The sequence below is a fragment of the Cyrtonyx montezumae genome, unplaced genomic scaffold, assembly GCF_038088225.1.
Source record: "Cyrtonyx montezumae isolate F1298 unplaced genomic scaffold, pur_monq_1.0 scaffold_14, whole genome shotgun sequence".
NCBI classification, from domain to species: domain Eukaryota; kingdom Metazoa; phylum Chordata; class Aves; order Galliformes; family Odontophoridae; genus Cyrtonyx; species Cyrtonyx montezumae.
The window spans coordinates 9915339-9942582 of NW_027071870.1; the positions used below are offsets into that span (position 1 = coordinate 9915339).

Genomic DNA, 27244 nt, shown 5'->3' on the forward strand with positions numbered 1-27244 from the left:
GGAAGCAGCAGTAGTCAGCTGTGTTTTCTCAGTACAGCTTGAGCACAATCTTGTTGTACACTTTTGTTTATTCTTGAAGAAGATCTTGTGTTCACTTAAGATGCTATCGTATGCAGTAGTAGTGTCTGGAAATATTACTAAGCAATCAGTATTGTGGCGTATTTAAATGAAAACAAAAACCTTTTACAAAGGGAACAGATGATAACGTTCTTTGTACTTTAGCCAATAAATGATTGTTAGATAGAGAGAAAAATTCTTAGCAAGTTGGCTTTTCCTTGTTTCAGTCTCAGATTTGGATCTAGGTGTTTACAAGGTCAATAATATCATTTTCCTTTTCCTTCCTACTGCCTCTACCTCTGTTCTTCAGAATTTCTTAGTTGGTTAAGTGGCAGGTTCTTCCTTGAGGTGGATGGGCATGCGAAAGAAAAGAAAGTTGTCTTCTCTATTTTTCTCTTTGTGATTCCCTCTTGTTGGTCACTGCTCAGAGGAGAGGAGGTGTTTTGCTGTGAATAGCATGGGAAGGTTAAGAAGCAGTTGGACACCTCCTAGAGGTGTTTTTTGTGTGTGTGTGTGTTGGTTTTGTTGGTTTTTTAATTCAGTGGGAACTTGTGTCTTCACTGGATAGACCCTTAGGTTGAGACCCTCGGATCTGAACACAGTTTATCAGTATGTTGCTCAGCGTGTGTAGCGTTCTGTCAGTATAAGAAGCATGACTGTAGACTTTGGGATGGAAACAGTTTTGTGACTTCTTTCTTTCTTCACCCCTGAAGCTGTTTTCCTCCCATTTTCACCTTTGCATTTAGCTAAGATACCTTGCTTTCAATTTTCTACTAGGAAGAGAACCTCTTATAGTTTGAAGGCCTTGAAGAGATATTTTAATCTTCAGGAGGACAGATTGCATTCCTTAGTCAAATATAAACACCTCATTTTCTTATACTTCAGTTTCATGAGTATAAGAAAAAACAATTATTCCTGCAGGTGTTTTTTTGTGATTGGTGGTGATTTGTGAAAGCCCAGCATGTAGAAATCCTTCTGTTTGTTTCTGTCCTTGGAGAGCATTGTGAGTCTCCATGGTCACATCTGATATCTAGCTGATGAACACTGAAATTATTGCATAGCAGGCTTGTAGCTAGGAAGGGAGCACGTGTGGTGTGTGTGAGTCCTAGGAAGAGAAATATAATTATTATTATTGTGAAGGTTTTTTTGTTGTTTTGTTTTGTTGTTTTTTCTTCTTTTTTTTTGTTTTGAAGTTATTTATTTTTCAGTAGTCTAAAATTGGTCTCTGCATTCCCGAGATATGGTTCTACTTTATCAAAGTTATGGTCATCAGCTACGTTGTAAAGATTTCAAAATCTTTATTGTGTGCAATCTTCTCTGTCTTTTTATTCACAAGACGTTTATCCTTGTCTTACAAACAGCTTCTTTAGTATTTATTGTACTTCCACAGATGTTTTCCAATGACTGTGCAAACAATCCTGTACCACTGCCTGCCATAAAATCTTGTATTATACCTGTGAAGTAGGTGGTGTAGTGGTGAAGTATTTCTTCAGGGAAAATGAAGGCAAGCCAAGTGCTCTAAGTGGGACCAGTGTGTCTTGGTAAACCAACTGTATAATTGAACATGCTTTTGGGCACACAAGCCTTCCCTCAAGTTTCCAGTGGAAGCAAACTTCAAGGCTAAGTGGAGCTTTGAGAAGAGCTGGTCTGAGTCATAACTGTAGCAGTGGTACCACTCCAAGGTGGAGTGAGAGAGGCATTGGTTATTTATGCTTTGTTTGGTCTGGTGATCTCTTCTTCCTGACTGGGTTTTCTGATTACCTGTATCAATGACTTGGCATGAAGATTTTTATCTTTTTCGAAGTAGGGTACTCTGTTTCACTGGTGTGTATACGTATGCTCTTTGGCAGCTGATCTATATTTTGATGAGCATGCTAGGGCATATAAATTGAAATTGCTCTATTTTTATCCTTCTTTCTTTTGAAGATTGCACCTCTGGTGTTTTCTGTGTGCTGTATGTATTATATACACGAGAAGGTTTTTATCCCATCCCTCTGTGAAATAGCTGCAAGTCACAGAATCAAAGGACTGTAGGAGTTTGAAGGGGGACTTCTAGAGAGATCATGGAGTCCAACCTCCCTGCAGAGCAGCTCACTAGCCCAGGTTGCACAGGTAGGCAGCCAGGTGGGTCTTGAACGTCTCCAGAGAAGGAGACTCCACCACCTCTCTGTGCAGCTGTGCCACTGCTCCATCACTGCACTGTGAAGAAGTTCCCACACACATCTGTGCAGAACTTCCTATGCTTCAGTTTGTGGCCATTTCCCCTCGTCCTATCGTCACACACTGCTGAGAAGAGTCTGGCCTCGTCCCTGTGCCTCCCGCTCCTTAGGTATTTATAGATGTGGATCACATCCCTTCTGGGTCTTCTTTTTTCAAGGCTGAACAGCCCCAGGTCTGTCAGCCTTTCCTCATAAGAGAGGAAATTTTTTCCTCATAAGTGGAATTTTTTTCTAGGCACCTTGAGTAACTTAACAGAGCTATGAAGCAGAATTAGTAACAACACTTGACAACGTGAGCCTTTTTGAGGTTCGGTGCTAGCAACAGAGCTGTTGAAATATTAACATGAATTGTTAGTCCCAGAAGTTGCAAATTCTGGTTCAGCGACAGATATTTTTGCAGTTCAGTAAGAGCTTTCTTGATGTTTCTTGTAGTCACGTAATTATGTTCCTGCAGTCAGTATCAAGATGGGAACTTTGGGTTATAGCTCCAACTTGAGCCTGTCTGTTTTAGTACTTGTTGGGATTTTTCAGTTAGGTTAGCTTATCCTGCCCCCAGTACTCAGTGTAAATTAGTCCAGAGGCAGTGCTGTGCCAGAGCACTGTTCCAGAACGCAGGCTAGCTGCCCTAGGTGCTTCTCTGCAGAAGGTGTGGGTAGAGCTGAAGTGGTACCATGCAGGCAGAACCTAGTGCCTCATGGGCAGTTAATTTGGCTGACTCTGGAGACAGTGTCATGCGGGTTGCACAGTTGGGCTTGTTCCTTAGGGCTGCACAAAAACCATACTGCTTTTACATTGAAGATGGTGTGTCTGCCTGGAGAAATGCATGGCAAATTTGGAATAGCTAAGAGGATTTGTAGCTTCCTTTTGGTTTTTGGTTTTTTTTTTCTCCATGGTTTCTGTTTGGGTTTTTTTTCTTTTTTTTTCTTAGAATCATTTTAAAGTTGTATTTTTTTTTTCTTTTACTAGCTAAGGAGCTGGTTAGTATCTCACTTTGGATCTGCAAGGTGATGTTGGTATCTGTGACTGAGCTTCCTTTTGAAATTATTCCTTGTGTTAGGACAGCATCAATAGTTATGTCTGATCTCAGGGTAAGCAAAATGTAGGCATAGATGGCAAAGTTTTTCATGTCGCACATTTCATAAAGATACTTAGTCTTTTCAGAAATCAACTTATGGGTTACTGGTATTTCATCCTCCATAGCTCTATAATTCCGTTGATTTGTTAATATCAACTGAAAGGATCACTGAGTGTTCTTACAGTAACGTTGATTTTCTTTACCAAACCAAGATATTTTCAAGTGCTATTCAGACTAGCTTGGCTTTTTGTGGTAATCTCAGAAGGCAGATTTGTCTCTTGGATGTAGGTCTGAGATTACATCAGTATTTTGTTTGTATTCAACTCAGTATGCAAGTTTATTTATTTTAGCAATAACTGTCTGGTTTGTTTCACTGAGGTGTGTTTCTGAAGTTGAGAGAATATCTGGAGGTTCTGATAACACCAGCTGGTAATCCACATCATTTTGGTGTCAGCAAATGTGGGACAGGTGCCCTGCTGTACATTTTTGTCTGTATGGATCTCTAGAATCTGTTTTTCTCCCTCCCTATTTCTTAATTTCTTTCAGAGGGGAAGGCAGATGGGTAACTTCTGGAGCCACTTTCTCTCTTGCACCTTCTTTAAAAAGGGCTGGGGTTACCCATATGGGAGGAGAAAACATCTTGACCTGCAGATACTGTAACTTGAGCATACATTCATAAGTTACAGTTCTTCTTCATCTTGTAGATCAGAAATATACAGTAAGCAAACAGACAGAACTTCTTGAAGAATATGAAGTTTCTCTTGCTGTTAAGATGCAACTTCCCTGTCTTCCCAATGCTGTGCAGGAAACCTAAAGCAGTTTCTGATCTTTTCAGGTTGCTGCTCCAGGAGTTAAACAAGGACCAGCTTCACAGTCAGCACCTCAGCAGCCGGTAATAGCTGACAAGCAGGCAGGTCATGAACCTGCCTCTCCTCGAAGTCTTCAGCGCTCAAGGTATATTGAAATACATCTCTGTACTGTCTTGTGTTCTTCTGAATCCAGTTTATGTGATATGGGTTGCAGTTTGTGGATTCTTCTTGGGTTCTTTATTGAATGTGGTTTAACTCTACTGCTGCTGGGAAGGTGTGTCTAACATATCTTCATTACAGATCTCATGTGGTAGACCCTCCGCGCTGGGACCACTTCTCAGAGTCCTGTTCACAGAAGCAAAATGAAATTCCAGTTTCTGCCATGTTGCTCTAGAATCAGTTATAAAAGTTACTCCTTGTATTTTGATTTCGAGTTTGGAACGTTTGATCTTTCTACACTTATGAGATTAAGTGCTTTAATTGTGTGATTGACTTAGTGTTAATGTTGGTGACATCTTCCTGTAGTGTAATTTGTTGGGTTTTTTTAAATCATTGAGAGCTTTTGTCTAATGCTGACTGTCTTAAACTTCATACTGATCTTTGTCAGGTATCTAACCTAAAACTTACAAAACTTACTTTCCTCTGTGGGTGGAACAACCGCACAGTGTATCAGCTTCAGCATCTAGTAATTATGGATGTTGCTGTTTAAATCTTTCTTAGTAGTTGTGCCAGTAATAAATTGAGATTTGGCAATGAACTAAATCTTTTTCATAAGGGAAGTAGATGTTTTTTTTTTAAGGAGCAGATTTTGGGCAAGAGCTCCTGATAACAGATCCTGTTGTTCTTTGCTGGCCACCATTTCCCCATAGGAAATCTTGCTAAGCAGGGATAGATACTTTCTTGGTCAAATTTGCCATGGGTTGTGGTCAGTCTGAGGTGATCCTGGTGGGTGTTTTTCTGCCTATTCCATACCCTCACCTCTTGAGGTTTTATGAATTCCTGCCCTGGCATATAAGCACTACCCACATCCATTTGTCTTCTGAGATCTGCTTGCCCTTCCTGCAGACCATTGCTTGGCATCAGCATTGTGCTGGAGAAGGGAAGCTAAATTGGACCCAGCAGCTGTACAGCTGGATCAGAAGGGTCATGCAGGCAGCAGTGTCCCCTGTTTGAAGAGGGGAGAGACAGGGAAACTGTGCACAAGTAGAGGACAGTGTGCAGACTGTTATCAAAGATACCGTGATAGTATGTTCACAAAAAAAAAGCTCGATAGTGGTTGTTATCCTGTATGTCTCAAATAGTTGCATGTTTGTGACATGATATGTCATTATGAGTCCATGCATTTCTACTTCCTTGGAAAGTTGCAAAATACAGAAGATTAAGGAGCAGGTGATTTGAATAAACCTGTATGACAGTTATTTTTTCTGTTCAGTGCTGTGGAATTGAATAGAAGTGGACCAGTTGAGATGCAGATTTACTCATTTCCAAAAGATTTCCTATGGCTGAGCTGGTATAGAGCAATTTTTTCCTTTGCAGGAGAAAGTGGTTAGTCAGATTTGGGTCTGCTCCTGCGTCTGACTCCCTTTTGTCTTTTTATACAATGAGCAACATAACAACCTCAAATGTGAACAGGTGGTCCAAAAAGAGACTGTACCATTGAAGGTACCCTTCCCTACGGGGTGCCAGTTTAAATATAGGTTCATTGTGCAGAAGTTGGTAACTATGTTCCTTTGCTTTGCAAAGTATCAGAAGTCTGAAATGAATTGAGCTAATAATACTTATTTTCACTTTCTTTTGGAGAAAGAAATAAGAATCATGGGAATAGCTATTTTGAAAGAATAGACATCATGAAGTTAGCTTGTTTTTTATAAGAGGTAATTCCAAAGGCATATCATGAAGTAAAGAGTTGGGAATATTTTCCCCTTACTGCAGAAACTGAACAACTGCTGGAGGGGTGTCTTTCCTCCCCATTTTTTACCTACTGTAAGATGCAGTAGTGTTATTTCACAACCATCCTGTTTCCATGTTTGTGTACAGATGCTTTATTCTGTCTGGAAATGTTTTATTACCTGTAGCACAGGCAGTCTGTAATTCATTTAGCAGGTAAGCGGGGTATTTGGTGTTAGCAGAGCAGTAGAAAACCTAACAGTAGTCTTGTGCCATTGCTGCATTAGTAGCTCCCCCTGCTGTTGACATAGCTATACTAGGATATTTTAGGACAGTATGTTTTATTCATAATTAAGATACAAGTTTATTTTTCAGAAGCTCACAGATTTTCGTTATTTCCCTGAAACATTTACCTCATGTTGAAGAGATTTCTACTCATTACGTAAAAGACAGAAGTTGAGATGACAAATGGGAAGGCAACTCACAGGGATACTTCGATTCTGTTGCAGCTGAGGCTTAAATAAACTTTGAAGATCATGTGTCGGTTCTGCTTAGTTAATCAGCATGGCCTCTCTTTAAGCCATCAGTATGCTGATGTTGTATGGATACATAAAATCACAGAGTAATTTAGGTTGGAAGAGACTTCTGGTTGTGATATAGTCCGAGTTCTATCTCAAAATAGGACCAAAATGGCCTTTGATTATCTCTGAAGATAGCGATTTAGCAGGCTCTGAGCATCTCCTTTGAATGCTTGACTACTCTTACAGTGATTTTATTTTTTTCCCCCTTTGTTTCAACTTATTTCTCTGCCTCTTGGCCTATCACCGTGCATCTCTGAGAAAGAGTCTGGCTGTGTCTGCTCTCCCTGTATGTAGCTGAAGACAGAAGATCCTTCAGCTCTTTCTCCCAGCCTCTTTTTTTTTTTTCCAGACAGAACAAATCCTGTTCCTCTAGCTTCTCCTGACATGGCATGTGCTTCAGCCCCCTAATCAGCTCTGTGGTCCTCTGCTGGATTCCTTTGGTATGGCAGCTTTTCTTGCCTGGTTCTGAGCTCCCCACTACACAGCACTCCAGGTACTGTGTATCTTACAAGCTCTGAAGAAAGGGAAGGAATGCTGTATTCAACCATGCCCTTGCTAATACAGCTCAGAGTATGCTTGGTCTGCTTTTGCCACAGGAATACACTGCTGGCTTGCATTTAACTTGTCTGCCAGGATCCTCAGGTCCTTTTCTGCAAAGCTGTTTTGTACCCTCTCAGTGTCCAGCCTGTTATTTTTCTGTGGATTTATTCCAGTATTGCTGCAAAGGATTATTCCACCTGAGCTGAAAGACTTACTGTCTTTTTTTTTTTTTAATTGATTCCTGTCTGCCCTGTTCCCATCCCTCTGAATATCACCCTGCCCTCACGTGTTTGGGACTGCTCCTCCCAGTTTGGTGTCATCTGCACGCTCACTGAAGGTTCACTCTGGGGTGGCATCTGTGTTGTAAATAAAGACATTGAGCAGTATTGACACCCCCCCGCAGTATGGATCAGCAAAAAGCAGCATTAGCCTCTGGCTTTCAGCTGAACTTTGTACTGCTGGCTCATCCCTTTGAGCCCAGCAATCCAGTCAACTTTTCGTTTACTTTACACATCAAGTACGGATATGGGTAACTGAGGAGTTAGGTGACAAGAAGACTATGGAGCGACCATGCCAGAGGCCATCGCTGCTTTCCCTCTTCCTCTGAGGTTGGTTTGGTATAATCTGTCCTTGCCAAATCTATGCTGGCTCTCTCTTTCGCTTTTTAGCCTTTAATGTGCTTGGAAGAGGATTCCAGGAGGACTTGTTTCATAGATTTTGCAGTGATTGCGGTTAGGTCAACAGGCCTGTCAACAGTCCGTGCTCCTCCTGATGCTTGCTGAAGATTGCTGTAACATTTGCTTTTTTCCCTGTTATCAAGAAACTTGTCTTCTCACCATGATACTTCAACATGATACAGCATCTTGGTCATACTTGCCAGCTCCTTCATGACCCTTGGGTGCATACTGCTTGATTTAACTGCTCCTTAACTTATTCCACTGTTGCAGGCTAATCCTTCCCTTGCCCTGACTCTGCTGTTGTACTGAGGCATGTGAGGGGGCTGAGAGCAGACTGTAGCAGTAGAAAAAACACAGATTAAAAAAAAATAACCGAGTATTCTGACCGTATCCAGGTCTTTCATCACTAGATTCCTTTGCCTTAAAAACAGGCAGCCCCACCTGTTGCTTAGCCTTTCTTTTGCTGCTTGTCTACAGCCCTTTTTGCCCTTCTCATTCTTGGTTAGTTTCAACTTCAGCTTCAAAGTTTAAATGCCACTTTTCCTCATCAACAGAATGTTTCTAATGTTAAGCCCTTGCACTTTTAAGTGGTTTTAAAGTGGTTAGGCCAATTACTGAAGAAAACAGATAGCAAAAAGAAAGATATATATTTTTCCAGTTATGTCATTTTTGCAACTTCTGCCTGAAATAAGAGATTTGTGTATATAAGTCTAAGAAAGTTGCTTGCCAAATCTTTCTGCATAGTTTTTTTAATATATTAAGCTTTTTTAAAAGTTTGTGGACGCTGAAAGGAATGAGGTTAAACAAAGGAAGTTCTGGAGTGGAGCCTTTGTTGCTGTATGGCAATGTGCTGTAGCTGACTTGTAGACCGTTTGTTTGGAAAACTGCTGTACTTTGCAAGTGTGAGTGCAAAAGCCTGGGCAGTGGGCCTAAAGATAGTGGCACTGTTCTAAGATGTTGTGTCAGTCCTCAGGGTACTTGATGAGTTATGACAGTTGTTCTTTGTGTTACTTGCAGACTCTTTTATTGTGCTCAAGATAGCAGCTCCCTTAAGAGGATGTTGAGGACAGAGGCAGGCTGTTGTCATCCTGACCTGTCCTTCTCCATACTGACACGCTTTAACTGGCACTACTCTTGCCTCTTAGGAAGATACAAGAGCAGAGCTCTCCTCTGTGAGTGGAGAGGCAATGCCTTATTGCACTCTACCACTTCCTAAAGGGGGGTTGTGGTGAGGAGGGGGTGGGCCTCTTCTCCCTGATAAATTTAACGACAGGACGAGAGGGAATGGCCACAAGTTGCACCGGGGAAGATTTAGATTAGACCTGAAGAAACATTTTTTCTCTGAAAGAGTGGTCAGGCACCGGAATGGCCTGCCTAGGGAGGTGTTTGAGGCACCATCCCTAGCGCTGTTCAAGAAGCGTTTAGATGAGGTGCTAAGGGATTTGGTTTAGTAGTTGGGTAGGGATAGTGATAGGAGGATGGTTGGACTAGATGATCTTATAGGTCCTTTCCAACCTTATGAACCTATGAATGGGAGTGATTGGGAGAATACTGGACAGGGGTGCAAGCAAACAGAAACCTTGTTTTGGCAAGGGGAAAGGGGAGTAAAAAAGGGCATGTACTGAAACTTCAGCTGATAAGCTTTTCTAGCCTGGGTTATTACCCATCCCACATTCTTCTAGAAGATCAGATCACATGGTCAGCAGCACTTGCAGGGAAGAGACAAACCCTGGTAGGAGGATACAAGGCAGTGGCCTCACGTTGTACAGGAGGAGGTTTAGGTTGAATATCAATAATAATTTCTTTATGGAAAGGGTGATTAGGCATTGAACAAACTGCTCAGGGAACTGGAAGTCACCATCCCTGGAAGCATTTATGAGATGTGTGGATGTCGTGCTTCGGGATGTGGTTTAGTGGTGGACCTGCAGTGTTAGGTGGATGGTTGGGCTTTTTAATGATCTTGAAGGTCTTTTCCAGCCTTAGTGGTTGTACGATTCTGATCCTTCATTTGGTGAAGGGAATAAACCAGTTTTGATGGTGGTGGAGTTGTCTATTTCTCTGAATGTGGAAATCGAAGAATAGTGATGAGCTGCATATGTAGTAAAATCGCATAGCTGCAGCTCTGGCAGATGCAGTTGGATCCTTATGGTGTGAGCATGGCCTTCCTGTTGCCCTTGACAGCTGGGCTTCCAGACACATGGGAGGTAAATGTAAATATCAGAGACTTTTGAAAAATATTTTGGGGAACTTGATAGCCTGTTGAGCTCAGTGTTAGGTGTTCAGCTTGGATACCATGACTTTGTTGAGAGCAGCTCTCCTTAACCTGAGAGCTTATGATGTGAGTGTAAGAGGTAAAGGGTGAGTACTTGTAAACTGGGAGTACAAAGGTCCTTATGGATTAGTCAGTTACAGTCACTTTGCCAAAGAACTGTCTCAGCAGTACCCACCACTTTCAGATGTTGCAGCAATCTGAATAGGCTTTTATACAGAGATGGGATTCTTAGGAAGGAGCTTGATGTGATCCCATACATGTGGAACATCATGAGGTAGTGAGGAGAAAACCTTTTGTACAGCGGAGTGAGAGGGCAAATACTAGGGCTATGTGCTTTAAAAAAAAAAAACAACAACAAACCACCACCACCAAGATCCCTATTGCTGCTAGAAGCAGTGACTAGAATACTTTGTAGACTGTGTAATCTTGGCTGCAGTAGATGGTAAAAGACTGTGCAAAGTTCAGCATGGGAGGGTTTGTCAGTAAAAATCAGCACTTTTGATCAAGAATTATAAATTAGAGTTGGAAAAATTGTGTATCAGATTAGTGTTCAGAAATCTGAAAGCAGGTTTGGTTAGATATGGAGATGTGACAGAGGACGGTGGAAGGCCATGTCCCAGATTGGAGTCTTTGATTCAGCATATGGTACAGAGTTAGTAACTGAATGTCTTCAATCCCTTAATATTTTTTTTTTGTTTTGCTTCTGTGAACAAACTCTCCTGCAAATGATTAACACACCAACCAGAAAAATGGCAGTGTGAATATGCTCAAGTAAAGCAGTCAGAATGTACTGCTGCTGTGTTACTTCTGTTCTCTTCAGTACCCAAAGTGAGGATGTACAAAATTAACAATGTCACTTAGGCCTTTGTGTTTTAGCACTGGTAAACAGTTAAACTTGCCAGTTATATTTTCAGACTGGGAGAGCACTCTTTGTGCTTGATAATTACTGTGACACTGAAATACAGTCACAACTTACATTTCTTTAAACGTTAGGAAGATTAAAAAGAAACAACAACAGAAACCCCCCCAACAACCATAAAAACTCTTCCATGTCGTAGCACTCAAACCATTCCTGTACCACTAAGAGGTTTGTGGATAAGCATCTCACAATCAATACACCAGAGGTATTTATCTTCTGGTGGTTTAAATGCCTCATGTGGCTGGAAGCAGGGAATTTTAAGTGTTAGTTTCTCTCTATGCTTACGTATGTTTTTAGATCCTTATTTTTTAAAACTTCTTTTTTCCAGTAGTCAAAGAAGCCCATCTCCAGGTCCAAATCATACCTCTAGCACTAGTGCATCAAATTCAACACCTGCACCACAGAACCCATCTGTACGACCCACTTGTTCGTTAACGCCTACGCTAGCGGCACACTTCAATGAAAACCTTATAAAGCATGTCCAAGGCTGGCCTGCAGACCACGCGGAAAAGCAGGTGGGTGCACCTGTGCTCTGCTTCATGAGAGAATGCTGAGTGGGCAGCTTGAAAACTCCTTCTTGTTAGTCAAGGTGCTTTGTCTAGAAATTAGAAGGATCTTTAAGGGAAAGATGCTGGTCCTCGGCCAGAAGAAGGGAAGAGGTGTGAGGTTACACCAGACCTGCAGGTCTGATGTGTGATGGCTGTTTACCAGCTGAGTGCTTTCAGTCTTGCTTCATGTACCAGTGCTTTTGAAATGCTCTCCAATGAAAGAATAGTCATCGTCGTAAATATTTTCTTACTGACAAAGTTTGGTTATGTTCAAAAATCCTTCATAAATTTCAACAGATCTTTTATTAAATTGTTTGCTGTGGGAAAAATGTGAATAATTAGGTGACAATGTTATACTATTTGAGAGCAATCCACAGTTTGATTCACTGACACTGAGCTCCTCGCAGTGAAAAAGAAATTGTGCCTTGTTTGTTGAATCCAGTTTTTAAGATGATGTAGAGAGCTCAGGCTGAATGTAAACCTTTCTTTTTTTTATCTTTTTTTCTCCATAGACTGAAATCCATAGAATTTGTAATCCTGATTTTATAAGTACACAGTGGCAATATAGGGAAACTGGATGCATGTCAGCTATTCAGAACGTATTAGTTAAAGAAACTGTATTGGTTATTGTGTCCAGTTGAAGTCTTTTCTGTCACAGGCAGCCCAGTTTGACACTGTAGGTCTGATACTCATCTTATTTAGTCCATCTTAATTTGGTCTTCTGAAAAATGCCTGCGCACTTCCTCAAGCCTAAATTGGAAGCTTTTGGGAAGTAACTTGCAGGATTACTCTTAGATAAGTGCTGTTCGAGTTGATTCAGTTTTCAGTTTTTAGTTTGTTGGCTTGTTTTTATCTTCTATTAATTTTTAAATACAGTTTTAAGACATTGATGATCTGTATTGAGTCAAACTACCATTGCCGTGGAATGTGGCAGTGATGCAGCACAGACATTTCTTGCTGTGACTTTACTTAGAGAATTTCTTGTTTGGAGAATTCAAGCTGACAGTGTTATTTTCACTGTGTACTGAATTTCTATGCTGAGATATATTCTCAAATGTGGACTTATGCACATTTTTAGGTTATTTTTTTCCCCTTCAATATCAGTAATAAAGCAAAATGGCTCATGCTGTGGAGTCATGTACCCTATTGGATGCTCTTACCTTCATGCTAAGTGTTTTCATACTGTATTTACATCACGTGAAAGTGTTGTTAGCAGGCCAGGTTTGAATAGTCACAGCTGAGTTAGCTGGAGTCATATTTCCAGGTTAGTGACAAGAAATGATAGGAATGGTAAGAAATGTGCCAACTGTGCAGAAAGGCCGTCCCTTCTGAATTTGTACACCTGCTCATTTCCACTTCAGGAAATATTGAAGTAAAGGAGTTTGTCTACAAGAGAACACCTGAAGAGGTTTATGAAGGTTTTTTCTGCATAAAGCAGCTGAAAAGAAGATGGCATTCAGCTGTTTTTGTCAGCAGGGCTTAGATAAGAAATTAAAGTTAGTCATGAGCCCTGGTGTGTGCTAACTTCAAGATGGTTGAAGAAACATTTGTTGGGAGTGAAGGAAATCTAAGTTGCTCCTCTCCAGCATCAGTCTGGATCATGTAACATATTAACATCCAACGTTGTTCTTTCCTGATTCTAAGTGGGCACTTATGACATTTGTAATGTACTTCTGATTTGGTTTACTGTGCACTGAGAAGTCACAGTGCTTTACAAGTTACTACAGTGCTTGCCTTGCAATTCTGACTTTTCTGTTTCACTGTTGTAGGCATCAAGATTACGTGAGGAAGCCCATAACATGGGAAGTGTTCATATGTCAGAAATTTGTACTGAATTAAAGAATTTAAGATCTTTAGTTCGAGTATGTGAAATTCAAGCAACTTTGCGTGAGCAAAGGTAAGCATGTTTGTTTGCAAAGTGGAAATTTGGTGATTTTCATGGTGGTGTTAGAATTGCCATACTGGCATTGTTTCATCTGAGCAGTATTTACTGATCACTTTATAAATATGCTAATGCTTAACAGCATTTGAAAGCTGTTCTTTCCTGTCTAGATCCTACCCATTTTCTACACAGATACATGTTGACAGTGAAAGATACTTCCAGATAGGTTATGGGATTGGTAATCTTACACCAGTTTAGAATAAATCTGTGGTATCCTTCAATACATGATGCAGAGATCATAGGTGCATATCGACATGTTTCCACTGGTCTTCACTGCTACGGTTTGCGTAAGACATGGGGTCTAAAGCTGGAACAGGTTTGAAGAATTCTTGTTGAGCTAAGGTGAAATTCATGTTGCTTGCATTACACTTCAACACTGGGAAAAGTTGCTACAAAATATGCATTGCAAATTTGGAGGAACTGTCTAAACAGTGTGTGTGTTAATTGAAATAACTGTTTATGCCAGTTTAGTAACAGGAAAAATTGACCTAGAAATGTAATTGATTTTTCAGTTACATGTTGTTGCAGCTTTTTTCCGTATGTGTCTTTTAATGATCAAATACTTTGAGGTAGGAATTTACCCTGCCTTTAGAAAGGCTTTTTCTTCTCACAGACACAGAGACAAATGCTAGAAAGAAGAGATGCCTAGAACAAAACTTCACTGTTTAAAACATGTTCACTAAATTACGTATAAAATGAATTTATGGCTCTGTATATGTCTGATTCAAACTGAAATGCATCAGGCCGTATTATGGAGACATTTTTTTAGGGAAACAAAAGCATATGCAGCTCTTCTGCCTGCACCATTATCTAAATCTACTGGAGTAAAATAAAATCCTCCAGCATGTGGAGAGGAAAGAAGTTGAAAGGCATGAGGACAGCAGCTTTGGTGCAGCATTTGTAGTGGCATTGCATCTCCTAGAACAGGCAAATTACATAGGAGACAAGACAGTGAAAGGAAACCTTTAAGCTCTTTCACTGAAGGTTCTGGGGTTGTGGTGGGAACAGAGGAGCTCCGTATTTGGTGAAAAGTTGAGTGTTTTGAGCTGTTGTACAGTTTGGAAAACTTCGTGACGCAGACATCATGCCATTCTTTAGAATATTCATTGCACTCTCCTAGTGTGACCTTCTTCTTGTAGTTAAGTTCAGATGAATAGTGGGCTTCAATGTCACTGTCCTTCTGTCATAATGAAACTCATCGACTTGATTTTGTAAATGAAAGAATCAAGTAGTGCAGCTCTGCAACTGCACGGGGAATCTGTAGTTCACTGAATATATTAATTTAAAAATACTGAAGTTAATTAATAGAGCCAAGAAGCTTGGCATTTTTCAGTGGGATCTTAGACATATTTCTGTGTGGTGGAAGTGTTTACACTAATTTTTTTTTTTTTCTCTTGCAGGATACTATTTTTGAGACAACAAATTAAAGAACTTGAAAAGCTAAAGAATCAGAATTCTTTCATGGTGTGAAAAGTTGTAAACAATTGCACATGGTTTTGAGTACAGGAACTATTAAACTGATGCCCAGTCTTAACACTTTTGAGCTGCATTTGAGTAGACTTTGGACCGTTGAGCTGGGCAGAAAAAAAAGATGACATGGGGAAGGGGACAGGAGGGAGTCAAATTCAGGGGAAAGATACAAGAATGATTTGTAAAACCCTTGAAATGTAGATTTATTGTAGATGTATTCTTCACGTTGTAAATATGTTTTGTAGAGTGAAGCCATGGGAAGCCATGTGTATCAGAGCTTAGACATCCAAAACTAATCGATGCTGAGGTGGCTAAATACCTAGCCTTTTACATGTAAACCTGTCTGCAAAATTAGCTTTCTTTTTTTTTTTAGTTAATTTATCATTCAGAAATCTTGCATTTCCTGAAATTCAATGCAAGCGCCAGGCGATCTGTGTCTAAGGCTGCAACAATTTGGGCAATGTACAGAAGTACCATGAAACGCCTGTTTCCACACTTGCACCGAGTCCAGAGCAGTGCTTCTCCGTTTCCGTTTGACAGAGAAATGTTTCTCATTTTCTGTGTTCCATTTCCCCGTGAAATCCTCAATCTGATTTTATCGGTTTTTTTAATGCTTCTAATTTTCTCTTTTCTTAAGGCACTGTTGCTATGGCACTTTTTCTATAATCTTTTCATTCCTGTGTACAGTAGCTTAAAATTGCAGTGATTGAGCATAACCCACTTGTTTGTATAAATTATTGAAACGTATTTCCATTTGCACCCTGTAAGAATGGACTTATAGTACTGCTGGGCATGTGTGCTGAAAGTACATTACTTGCTCAAATATAAAGAAATAGCCCAATGAACATGTTAACATGGTTGTGGGAGGGGAAAGAGGAAAAAAAAAAGAAGCTAGTCAGATGTGAATTGTATCTGTTGTAATAAACATGTTAAAACAAAGAAACACTGGTTTTCATTTCCTTTGGTCAACACATTAAATTTTGGTCTGTTTGGGGACTCTTTATTAGAACTGTTCTTGTTGAACGTTTTTGTACTTAAATAATTCCTCAAGGGAGGTTTTGTTTAAAACTTGTAAACAGGAAATTGTGTATAAAATATTTAACAAAATATAAAATTCAACAAGAATGATTTAAGACTCCTCCTCCGACAGTTGTCCTATGTTAACTCCTGGTTTACTTGTCTCGATATTATGACATTTCATTTCGAAGGATGTTTGTGTTGTAGCTAACTGTTCAAGTCTGGTGCTGACTGCTGTTCTTAACCATCACAAAACGCTGACTTTGTGTAATTGGAGCAACCCGCCGTTTGAAAATGGTGGCAAAGCTCAGCTTTGTATATTGTTTCCTAAAGTATATTAAAAATAAAAAAGAAACTATTGCTACTACAAAATAAATGTGACTTCTTCTTTGCTTAAAAACGACGACTAAAACGGCGCCGGCGGTTCGATGCGTGCAGGAGTTTGTCACCACAGCTCACTGGGTGAGGAAGGTTACGGGTGATGAAATAAGAGAAAGACAAAAGTACTGACATGCGATGCTGCACGTTTTGTTCCCTGAAAATACTGTCTTTCAGCACCAGAAACATGATTGACTTTCTTTTGTTTTGTCTCATGTTGAACGGCCCTGGGCTGATTTCTGTTTTATCCTTTCAGGCAGACTTTAATTAGCAGAGGTTGAACGCCCTGTGCTAACAAAGCATTGGAAACAGAGCAAATGGAAATGGCCACCAACAAAAACTAACAAATCACGACGGACTAACCTCGTGGTGTTCTTCACTTTTTAGTCCAGCCTGTGCTTGAGTGTTTCGTATTGTACAAATGTGTGCTTTTGCTCAGGAAGTGGGAACAGAAGAACCTTGGATCGATTAGTTTTAATGTACATCATTTCTGCCTTCTCGGAGAGCGAAGCGACACGAGGCTTCGTCAGACTTAGCCCTGCCTGCCCTCCTACTCCTTGGGGTGCTCGTGGCCTTGGGGTTCCCCAGCACAGGGAGTGTGAAGCAGCTGCAAGGATAGGACGTTTCACCAGTGCATGTCTCCAGTTCTGAGGACTGCAGTTCAGTTGTCTGAGATTGCTGCAGTCTTCGTAGATAGCGGTGCCTTTTTTTTCCATGAGTGTTTGTTGCTTTATGATTGGTAGATGACCTTCTGTGACATCCTGTACCTACAAACCTCACAGGTAAGTTGTGTGCGGTTTCAGAACTGTCACACTCAGACCCACATATAATTGACTTATTCTGTGGAGGAAATTATTTTCAGCTGTGATAGTTTTGAATCCCAGTTACACATCGCTCTCGACAGATATCTGAGTTCAAGTGTCTTTTCTCTCTTCCATCTCCAGCAGGCATTTGGAAACGCTGGCTCTCATAGCTGTAGGCACTGGCTCTGTCCTGACTTTCCTGGCTGCATGTGTTGCTGCTGCCATGCTAATTCAACAGGAATTGCTCCTGGAAGATGCTCCTTGCTGCAGATTTCTGCATTTCCCAACCAACGTGTTCTGGCTGAAGATCCCATCTGGAAGAGAGGACTTAGACTTGCTACCAGTTTGGGCTCCTGCTGGCTAAGGATCAGGCAGTGGCAAAGCACTTCTGTCCACCACAGCAGCGTCACTAACCCACCTGCTCCTAACCCACCTGCTCCGACACTTGGAGAGAAGAAGCTGGTGAGTTTTGTCTCCCAGGGGAGCATCCTCACAGGCCCTGCTGGATCTGCTGGGTCCTAGCACAGCCAGTACTGCACAGCTCCACGTACCACATGTTGCAAACCAGGTCTGCAAACACTGCTTGAACTACCTCATCTTTCCAGATGGTTTTTCGATACCTGGCAGTATTTTGTTGCCTGCTGTGTCACATATGCCAGAGAGCACGTGTGGAGGGATACTGTTCACCTGTGTGCAGCACCTTGCTGAGTCTCAGGATTTGATCTGAGTGGTCAGAATGTTCTTAACTGTTAACAGTGAAGACTCTGACATTAATTCTCTTCCTCTCCTGCTGCCAAGTTTTTACAGTTGGCAGTGTGTAGCTGTCTGTTGGTGTGCTGCCTTTCAGCTCTGAACCGCATCCTTCTGCCCGCCCAGCCTGATCTGTTGTCAAGATCATTTGTGCTGCTTTGCCTGAGAATCAGCGACTGGGCCTTTTTTCAGCATAACTGGGACGCTGTTGGATTCGGCCGGGGTCGCTGTCCTTCTGCTAGATGCATCCTCATTAGCAGCAGAGAGTGTGTCCTGGGAAGAGTGACCGAAGCATGGGGCACATGGTGCTCCAGAAGGAGGATGTGCTGTCAGCCTGCAGGACAGTGTCAGTGGGCCCTCTTGTCCCACTGCTTCTCTCCAGGCTCCTTTATAATCTGCTGCCCTTCACCCACTGAGTAAAGGCATTTTCCTCTGCACTTTGAACTGTTGGGGGTTCAGTTCCCCCTGTAAGTCATCTTTTTTAAATGGGAAAGCTATTAAATCTCTGACAGCATGTCTTCATCTTCACTTGCTAAATAAAACCGCCTTTCTGCTCGCAGTAGTACTGCCAGTAGAAGCACAGGTAAGTGAACCCTTTGTTACTATTTTGTTAGGATAAAAGTACTAGGATTTCGCTTCCACCTGGGGTGGCATCCATCTCACTTAAAACAGCTATTTTTTTTTGATGTTTTGTTATCCCTTGTTATATCTTAACCTGAACAGTCAGAGGTGAAAGGTGTGCGTAGGTGAGCGCAGTGTGCGTATCTAACAGCGACAGGACGAGGTCCTGAGGGACACCTGTTTGCTTCACACGTGGCTTCATCAGGAGGAATTCCTGGTTGAGGGTGCAGTTGCATGCAGTTAGAGCTCACCTAGCACGCTGTCCCCTGCAGTAAGAGCAGACCTTTCCCTGTCACCTCCCTGCAATACGCTCCTGTTGTGTCTCCATTGCCTGCTCTCAGGGAGCGAAGCCCGAGCTAAAGGCCGTGTTACACATCTGCTGATCTTGCAAGCTGGAGGGCCTCAAAGGGCCGAGCAATGCTGCTTGTGCTTCCAGTGATGAAGAGGAGCTCTGAACAACACTCAGGGCTCAGCTGGTAAGCCTGCAGCTCTTGAAGCTGGGAGGAGGGTGTGCAGAGGGGAGGGCTCAAGGCACAGAGACTGCTGCGTGTTTTCCTGAGGGGTGAATGCAGGTATACTTTCATCTGCAAATGTCACTGGAAATGCCACATCTGTGTGCACAGATGTTTACCTGCTGTGCAGCCGCAAGAAATAAATCCTAACCCAGCAACAAAGTGCAGTGCTGTCGCATGAATCAAGGCAGAATTATAAACCTTGCTCTCCATAATATATTTAAAACAAAGCACCCATCCCTGAGCAAGCAGTGCATCACAGTAGGTTTGGAACGTAACAGGAGTGTCATAAAGGTAAGGCTGCGGGCCCTGAGGTGCTGAACCTCTCTGCCATCTGCAAGGGATCTTTTCCAAGCCATCTACAATTTTAAGTGCGAATTCATACTGGTTTATTGAGCAGGAGGTACTGTTCTGGTTTGCTGCAGTATGCTTTTGCAGTTTCACGTGACTGATCTTCATAGTGTTGGTAAAGCGTAGCTGCTCTCTGAGGTGGTCTGACAAAAACAAAACAAAAAACCAAAAACCTTGGAGAATAGGATAAATGCCATCACAGAACAGCACTCACTAAAGGGCTTCACACTGTGCATGCTGTCGATCAGTTACTCCCTGTTCTGCAGTCTGAAAGCAGACCGTGTACCAAATGCAGATAGGAATACTCTCATTTGTCTCTTCAGGCAACCTCTACCCCCACGAGCACCTCGAGCTCACAGCCAGCATGCACAGCTGTGGGTGCTGCCTTCTGGGTGATCTGCTATGAAAGCATCAGCACGTAGAGAGGCTTAAACCTACTTTACATTTCTGAGTAACTGGAAAAAAATCAACTGAATCCACTTCACAGCATTAATCTAAAACTCGGATTGTGAATGAACTTTAATCAGCACAGGAGTAGTGCACAGTGGCTGAACCCAATCTGCTCCTTCTGTCCATTTTGAGCAATCCAGGTACTGAGATGGGATGTGCTGCTGCTCCTTTTTAATATGAGGCTCATTCTTATTTCCACCCCCACTTTTACATTTCTTTACCTTCTTTTATGTGCCCTCTCTCAGTTAATCTCCATCTCTGCTCAGGAATCCTGTGCCTTCTCCAGACCAGTAGCAACCCCTGCCAGCGCTGTGTGGCTGTGATGTTTCAGCCATGCAATCTTTTCTTCCCAGGAGGATTTTACCATGCGCTGTCATGTTGCAATCTTCATGCTTACGTTTTTGGCTCTGTAGGCTCACAACTGATTCTGTTGCTCTGCTAATGAACTCCTGTTTTCAGCCCCTTTGGCCAATGTCTTTGGTGTGGTTCTGTTATCCCACTCTGCGATGGAAGCTCTTGTTGAAAACTCAGTATGCTGCATGTTTGTTAGTCTTTAATAGAAGTTCCTCCTCTCATTAATGCCTGCCAGTCCTCAAACCACAACCTCTTGTGGGCAGAAAAGATCATTCTTGAGTTGCATGGGCTCACAGATCACGCATCATCATCACAAACACAGCCGTCCTGCCGTGGCCATGGGCCTGCCCGCTGTCCCTGTGCCAGGCAGGGCTGCTGGCTGTCAGGGTGTTGCTGGAGATACGATGCCTCGAGCAGCAGTGTCCAGCCCCTGTGCCCTCCTGCCCTATTTGCTCCCCATTGTGCTTTCTGCACCTGGCAGCCCCGTCCTTCACTCCCACTCAGGGTCTGGCTGTGGTGCAAATGAGCACAGTATAGGAGCCCAGAAGTTTCATCTCCTCTAGTGCTTTCCTCCGAAGCAGCAGCAGCAGGCATTGTTCCATCTCTGAGCTGACGGGGCTGTGCCCTGTGCATTCATTCTGAAGCCAACTGTTTCAAATTCTGCAGTTCTTCGCCAGGCACAAACCCCACCAGCTTGCTCTGCCAAAGCTCTGTCTTCCTTCCGTGCTACAGCTGCTTTCTCATAAGCTCACCCCAGGGAACCTGGACTTCCTTTTTCCCAATTAAAGCTGAAGTGAAGTCTTAGGGATGAGTGAAAGAGTGAATGTGTTCTACTTGTGTTTTTGTTGTGGCTTCCACACTACTTATGCTTCTGACATTTATCTGAGCTACCACTGTGCGCTTCCTGCAAAAGATCTTTGGAGGAATGGGAATGGTGCATGTGAGTGCTGCAGCTGTCTCTGTACTTCAGAGTTTCTCTTGTGTAAGTGCACTGCAGCACCTGGTGGGGCAGGCAGTGCTCTGGTGCTCTTTGGTGTTCAGCCTCAAGAGTTCCTCCTCACGGTGCTCATCCCAGTCTGCCCCTGGACACCCCGGACTCAACTTCTGCAACGTAAAGGCAAGCAAAAGCCTGTTGTGCGGAGCCTGGGATGCTCCTGAATCATCGTGCTAAAGACTCTGGATATTGAAAGCCTGCGCTTCAACTTGTTTTGCAGGTTTGTGTGCTTCTTTCTTTCCTTGGTTTTCCTCCTTTCTTAGCTGAAATAAACAATTGTAATGTGACATGTAATAAAAGTTGCACCAGGGGAAATTCAAGTTGAATGATGTTAGGAAAAATATCTTCTCCAAAAGAGTGTTCCGGCACTGGATCAGGCTGCCCAGGGAGGTGGTGGAGCCACTGTCCCCAAAGGTGTTCAAGAAATGTTTAGATGTTGTACTGAGGGACGTGGTTTAGTGGGAAATACTGGTGATTGGTGAACAGTTGGACTGGATGATGTTGGAAGTCTTCTCCAACCTCAGTGATTCTATTGTAGGCATGTAGAATCTATGCTTCGTGCTGTTAATGGCCAGGAGCCGGTGAGGCTCTTTTGCCATGACTAGTGACTTCATCAGGGCTGCTCTGGCAGTGTTGCTGAGCCCTCTGGATGCCTTCTCTTTCAAGAACTCGGTGTGCTTGGGGGCACAGTAGGGAAGTTACTGGGGAAAGCATTTTAATTCTGGTTGTTTTTGTTGTGAGCGTTGACACGTTCTGTCCCTCCAAGTCTTGGTGATTAAATGAGGAGGTTTTTGACCCTGGGGATGACAAATAAATTCACTCCATTTGCCAAACAAGAAATGAAGTGTCTTGTGACAAGAGGAGGATGATGACTATTTTTTCTGCTTCCCCTTCTCTTGTCTTTTCACTGCCTGGGTCTGTCCTTCTTCCCGCTTTGCTCTGTGGCTGAGCTGCTTTGTTCCCTCCATCTGTGTCCTTTCAAGCCAGCTTACCAGCTGCAGGAGCACACCCAGCCCCAGCAAGCCGGGGGTTACTGAGGGATTTGAGAACTTTCACCTACAGACAGGGTTTGCACATCCTGCTCCTTCCCCTCAGGTTGCTGAGAGCCTCCAGCAGCATGCCCAGGCCCTCTTCCTTCGTTTGCTCTCGCGATGGGAGCAAAGCAGAGGAACCCCACGAGGCATAGTGCTCACCCTTCCACAGCCCCAGAGGGTGAGGTAAAAGGACGGGATGCGGTCGACAGGAAGAAATGCAGCTTGCCTTCCAGCTGACCTTCGGGCTTTTACAAGCTTAGAGAGAAAGTTACAGAATTGTTAACAGCTATTTTATTATGCTTACAGATCGTGCAAGCTGTGTTTTATTGGAACTGGGGCTTGGCAGTTTCTGCATCTGGCTGTGATGCAGGCAGCCTGCGGCCCCGCTGGCGTTAACCCCCTGGTGCCAGCGCTTCCCGCTGAGAGGGGCTGAGCGAGCCGCCTCACCGCCAGGTGCCGTGCTGCACAGCGGGAAGCTGGGCGTTTCTGGACAAGACATTTGGGTACAGGGCAGCTCTCTCTGTGCCCGGCATCGTGTGCTAATGCACTTCTCATTGCTGCCCAGGGAAGAGGTGGTGTCACCATCCCTGGAGGTGTTCAAGAGATGTGCAGATGTGGCACAGAGGGACGTGGTTACGGGATGCGGTGGGGATGGGTGATCATTCGACCCAGTGATCTTAGTGGTCTTTTCTTAATGATTTTATGATCCTGTTGCTCGGTGCTCAGCTTTGAGTGAGCATCTGCTGTCTCAGTGGTAGAGCATGGAGGTGCTCAGCTGCTGCTCTGGTCCTGCTCCCTAGTGCTGGAAGAGATGGGAAATACAGGCTGTGTGGCTCCTAGGAAACGTTCTCACAGGGTGCTCCAGTTCAGCAGAGTAGTTAGGCAGGGGTTGACCACGGCTTGGAGAAAGGTTAATACATGTTTGTGTGAGTTTTTGTGATTAACACTCACACCAGGTGTGTGGGACCATCCCCTTAGACCTTGACAGGTGGCTCTGTTTTCTTGGAGATGTGTTCTCACTTGGTGCTTGTTGTCCCAGGACATCTGCTGTGCTTGGTAGGTCTGTCTAAATGTCCCTTGTTTTTCACCATGCTGCATAACTTCATTTTACTTCAGGCCTTAGCAATTCAGGAGGCAGAAATTTGGATGAGAGGATGAGAGTGCTGGGCCTGCCTGCTCCCTTCACTCTGCTCCCTGACCTCTGCCTGTCTGTCTGCACAAAGGCAGAGGCCGTGGCAGCTCCCAGAAGAGGTACGAAGTTGCAGTCTGCCTTGCTACTCCCAGTGTATATTGGAGAGAAACCAAACTCCGTTGACCAGCCCAGCTTGGCAGTACAACCAGAATGTTGCAATGAGATGATTAAGAAGTCTGACTGATTGATTATAACATGAGAACCAAGACTTGGCTCCTGTGTGTTCGACTTCCCAATTCCACTTGGGAAACAGATTCTGGAGATGTGGGAAAACACATATACATACGGAGACTTACTAGGGGCCTTTTGACTTAAATATGTAGGACTGTTTCTCCCAGTGCTGAGTTGACTTTGAGCTACAAATTGGAGTCATTTATTCCAGTTTCTTTGGCAATAATTTTAAAGCACTAGCTTTACATCCCCAACACTGACTAGGAATGATGCCATTTTGGTAAGCTTAACCCTTAGTTACCTGTTCCCAGTTGGCTACAAGTATTAAGGTTTAACCTCAGTCATTCTCCCATCCCAGGAGGACTGGGTTTAATTGGTGGCCTCGAGCAGATAAAAATGTGAACTGACTGAAGGACTGACTGAAAAGAAACGGGAGTGGAGCTACCCTCTCTTTCACAGCGTCCAGTACAGGAAGAGCCAGCTTCATTATATTTTCGGAAATATCAAAGACAGATAATGCACATTCAACTGAATAGATGAAAAAAAACATAGCTTAAGCAAAGTAAATTGTTGACACAGGTGAAGCTTTTTCCCAGCTTCCTTTTGAATGTTAGTGTTTTTGAAGCCTAGTACACACAGTAACAAACTGGTGGTACACAGCCAAGAATCTCTCTCTAGAATTGGCACGGTTGGCCCAATTGCTGTTGTGTGACAAGACACGTAGCAGCCAGAAGCTCCAACCTCGATCAGAAACAGATTGCAGCTCTGCTGCTCCTCCTTCTCACCTGCTTTAAGACTCCTTCTCATTACCATCTTTCCAAATGATGAGAAAACTGAAGTGAGTGACCTGCGTTAGAAACAACTGCTGCACAGACTTAATTCCTCCAGCCAGAGTCATCTGCTGTAACTTCTTCAGATACATCAGTTTAATTAGAAGTAGCATATCTGCCCTCATCCTGTAATTGAATAAGAGAACAGGGTTTGTGAACCCTCATCCCCAGCAGCTGTGAGCAAACAGGGGGCAACACGGGGAGTCTCATGAGTCTGGGGGATGGTGGGGTTGAAATTTGCAAGGCAGAAATGATGCAAAATGGTGCAGTGAATTGTGAGCTATTCCTTGTCCTAAACTTCTTAACACCTTAACTTCAGTGTGACTCATGACTATTACACCACAGGAAAAAAGCGAGGACAGGGCTAAGAGTCCCACTGCTGCTTTCACAGAGGTTACTGGCTCTGACAGTGGTGACAAAACTGGAAAGGAGGAGTGCAGGAACTGTACAAGACTCTGCAGGCTAATGTGCCAGGAAGACCAGGCGGGGCAGGTTGCCAGCAACCAGCCAGCACCCGAAGTACAGAGGGTAACGTGGAGGGCTGTAGTCACTGCATGCCCGCTGGGAAAGGATGCAGGGCAGCAAGAAACTCCAGCTCTTGTTGCTGTGAGATTCGTGAATATGCATGTGCATATTCATACCCTTATGAATTAGATGAGAAATTATTTTTTTCCAACTTCTTTATATATGTATGAAGTAATTACAAAAAGAAGATCCAAGTTTGATTCTAAACTGGTAGTGAAAAACAGGTTAAGTGAGAAGATGAAAGGAAACGTTCACACTGCTCAGGAACACAAAGTGAGAAAAGAGCAAACTAAAGACAAAAGACGTGAGGAAAATTAGAATTGGGTAATTTTAGGGTGGAAGCCTAAAGGAAAAAAACCCATTAAGCAGAACCAGTAATTCCTTAAAATTAGAAAGAAGAAAAAATTGCTAAGAGTACCGATGGGAGTGGTTTCAACCTGTACGAACAACGGAGGAACACAGTAAAAGGAGCTGCTGGATAAAGCATCATCTCTTCGTCCGCAAGGCAGCGGTATGGAAAAGTAAAAAGCAGTTCCTTTGAAAAACACTGCATGAAACTCAGCCTGGAGGCATCTGAGGGGAACACAGTGCGCAGATCTTCAGGTATATAAGGGGATGTTGCAAGAAGAAAAACATGTTCTATGTCCATGATGAGTAAAACAAAGAGCAGGAGATTAGGCTGCACCAAGGAAGGCTCAGGTTGCTGTTTGCAGTAGATGCAGTAAATAAGGAACTGGAATGCTGTGGTGTCCCTGAATTGGGTGAAATAAAGAGCATGTGGGACAGCTATCTGTGCAGGGAAGCTCATCCTGCTCTGGACAAGGGGCATGGACTTGGTGACCTCTTGAACCCTGGCCTTATTTCTCTGTGATTGTTGTGGTAACAATCATCTCTTTTATTTTTCCTTGTTTCTGAAGCGATAATGGATGTCAGGGTAATTCATCGCTGCCCACAGCTCTTTTCCTGTCATTTCCAGATGATTATAAATGAACTTCCAACATCTGTAGAATTTGGCTTCAATTTTGGATGCTGAACAAGTCTCACGCATTATTCATGTACTGGAGCAGGAACCCAGTGTAGGGCAGGGCAACACTTCATGTAATTGAATGTTTTCTGAAGCCAGCTTGAGAAATACAGTTCATTCCTTTCCTGTACTTCAGAGATCAAACAAGATGGTATTTGATGAATTCCACAGGGATACGCCTAATATTTCCTAACACTTTTCTCGTAGGGGCACTGTACAAGAGAAAGTCAGAAGAGAAAGTCTCGTGTACTGAGGTCTTCTGGACTCCCACAGTTTCTGTGGGGTAACACTGCCCTCCATACCCTGCTTTCTGATGAAGGAAAACAATCTGTTGAAGTAAGTGTGACTTTTCTAGAGGGGATGCTTTCATGAGTGTGACTGCTGGGCATGCAAATTCACGGAGCCATTCCAGCTGAGGGAGCTGCATGGCTTCTACCAAAGACTTGCTCTGCTTCCCTCATCTGCCACGCTCAGGCCTGGTTGGTAGCTGTCCCTCTTTGGTAATACATAAGAATGTGGTAAATGGGAGCTTAGCTCCATTAAATTCCCCTGAAGAATCCCCATCTTACTTGTTAAGGTTGGAAGAAATGAGAAGCTCATGAAGGAGTCGTTGTGCTTTCTGAATCAGCTGTAGGGTTGTTCCTGGGAGTGCTCCAGTGAAGTTTAATATTGTGATAAGAGCCATGGGGGCTGGTGACAGAATTACATGTTTCACAATTTATAAAGAATCAATTGCTATTTATTATTAGAGCTGGCACGTGCATCCCTATTCAGCATTGTCACCCACACCACAGCTGAGGAGGCACAGGTCTTTTAATCAAATACTGTGAGAACTGATCATTTTGGCTGTGTTTTATACTGCACTTTGGGGGATTTTCTGGAGGAAACGTGCTTTATAAGCAGGAGGTATCTGCTGACACACAGTCTGCCAGTCCTCATTACATACCATGGCGTTTTTAAGGAATCTGTTCTGAGAGAGTCTGAGGCAGCTGTGTAGTTTTAAGGATTAAGGAAGGATCCTGGCAGTGTTTCCATCTCCAGATTTTTGATGGTCCTTTCTTTCAACACAAATGAAGTAAATCTCTAACACAAATGCAGTGTGGAGGAATGACTGCTCCAGATGTGCCAGCAAAGAGAGAAAAGGACAGGCTCTCTGAGAGGGACATGTCATTTGTGTTTTCTTAATTGCGTCACTGAAATCAGAAAGGAAAAACCACAGTCAGCCACGGTGAGATATTTCTT

General features: G+C 43.1%; 1 protein-coding gene across 2 annotated transcripts in view; it reads left to right on the plus strand.

Moving 5' to 3' along the window:
• Positions 1-15096, plus strand: part of WAC (WW domain containing adaptor with coiled-coil) — a 53442-nt gene extending 38346 nt beyond the window's left edge. The window contains exons 11-14 of one of the 2 annotated variants that reach the window (XM_065731423.1): positions 4187-4305; positions 11365-11551; positions 13354-13481; positions 14927-15096. In XM_065731423.1, coding sequence (XP_065587495.1) covers positions 4187-4305; positions 11365-11551; positions 13354-13481; positions 14927-14996 — 504 coding nt within the window. In that variant the 3' untranslated portion in view covers positions 14997-15096. The remainder of the gene's footprint in view (positions 1-4186; positions 4306-11364; positions 11552-13353; positions 13482-14926) is intronic. The other variant, XM_065731424.1, reaches the window with a different exon arrangement.
• The last annotated feature ends 12148 nt before the right edge of the window (positions 15097-27244 follow it).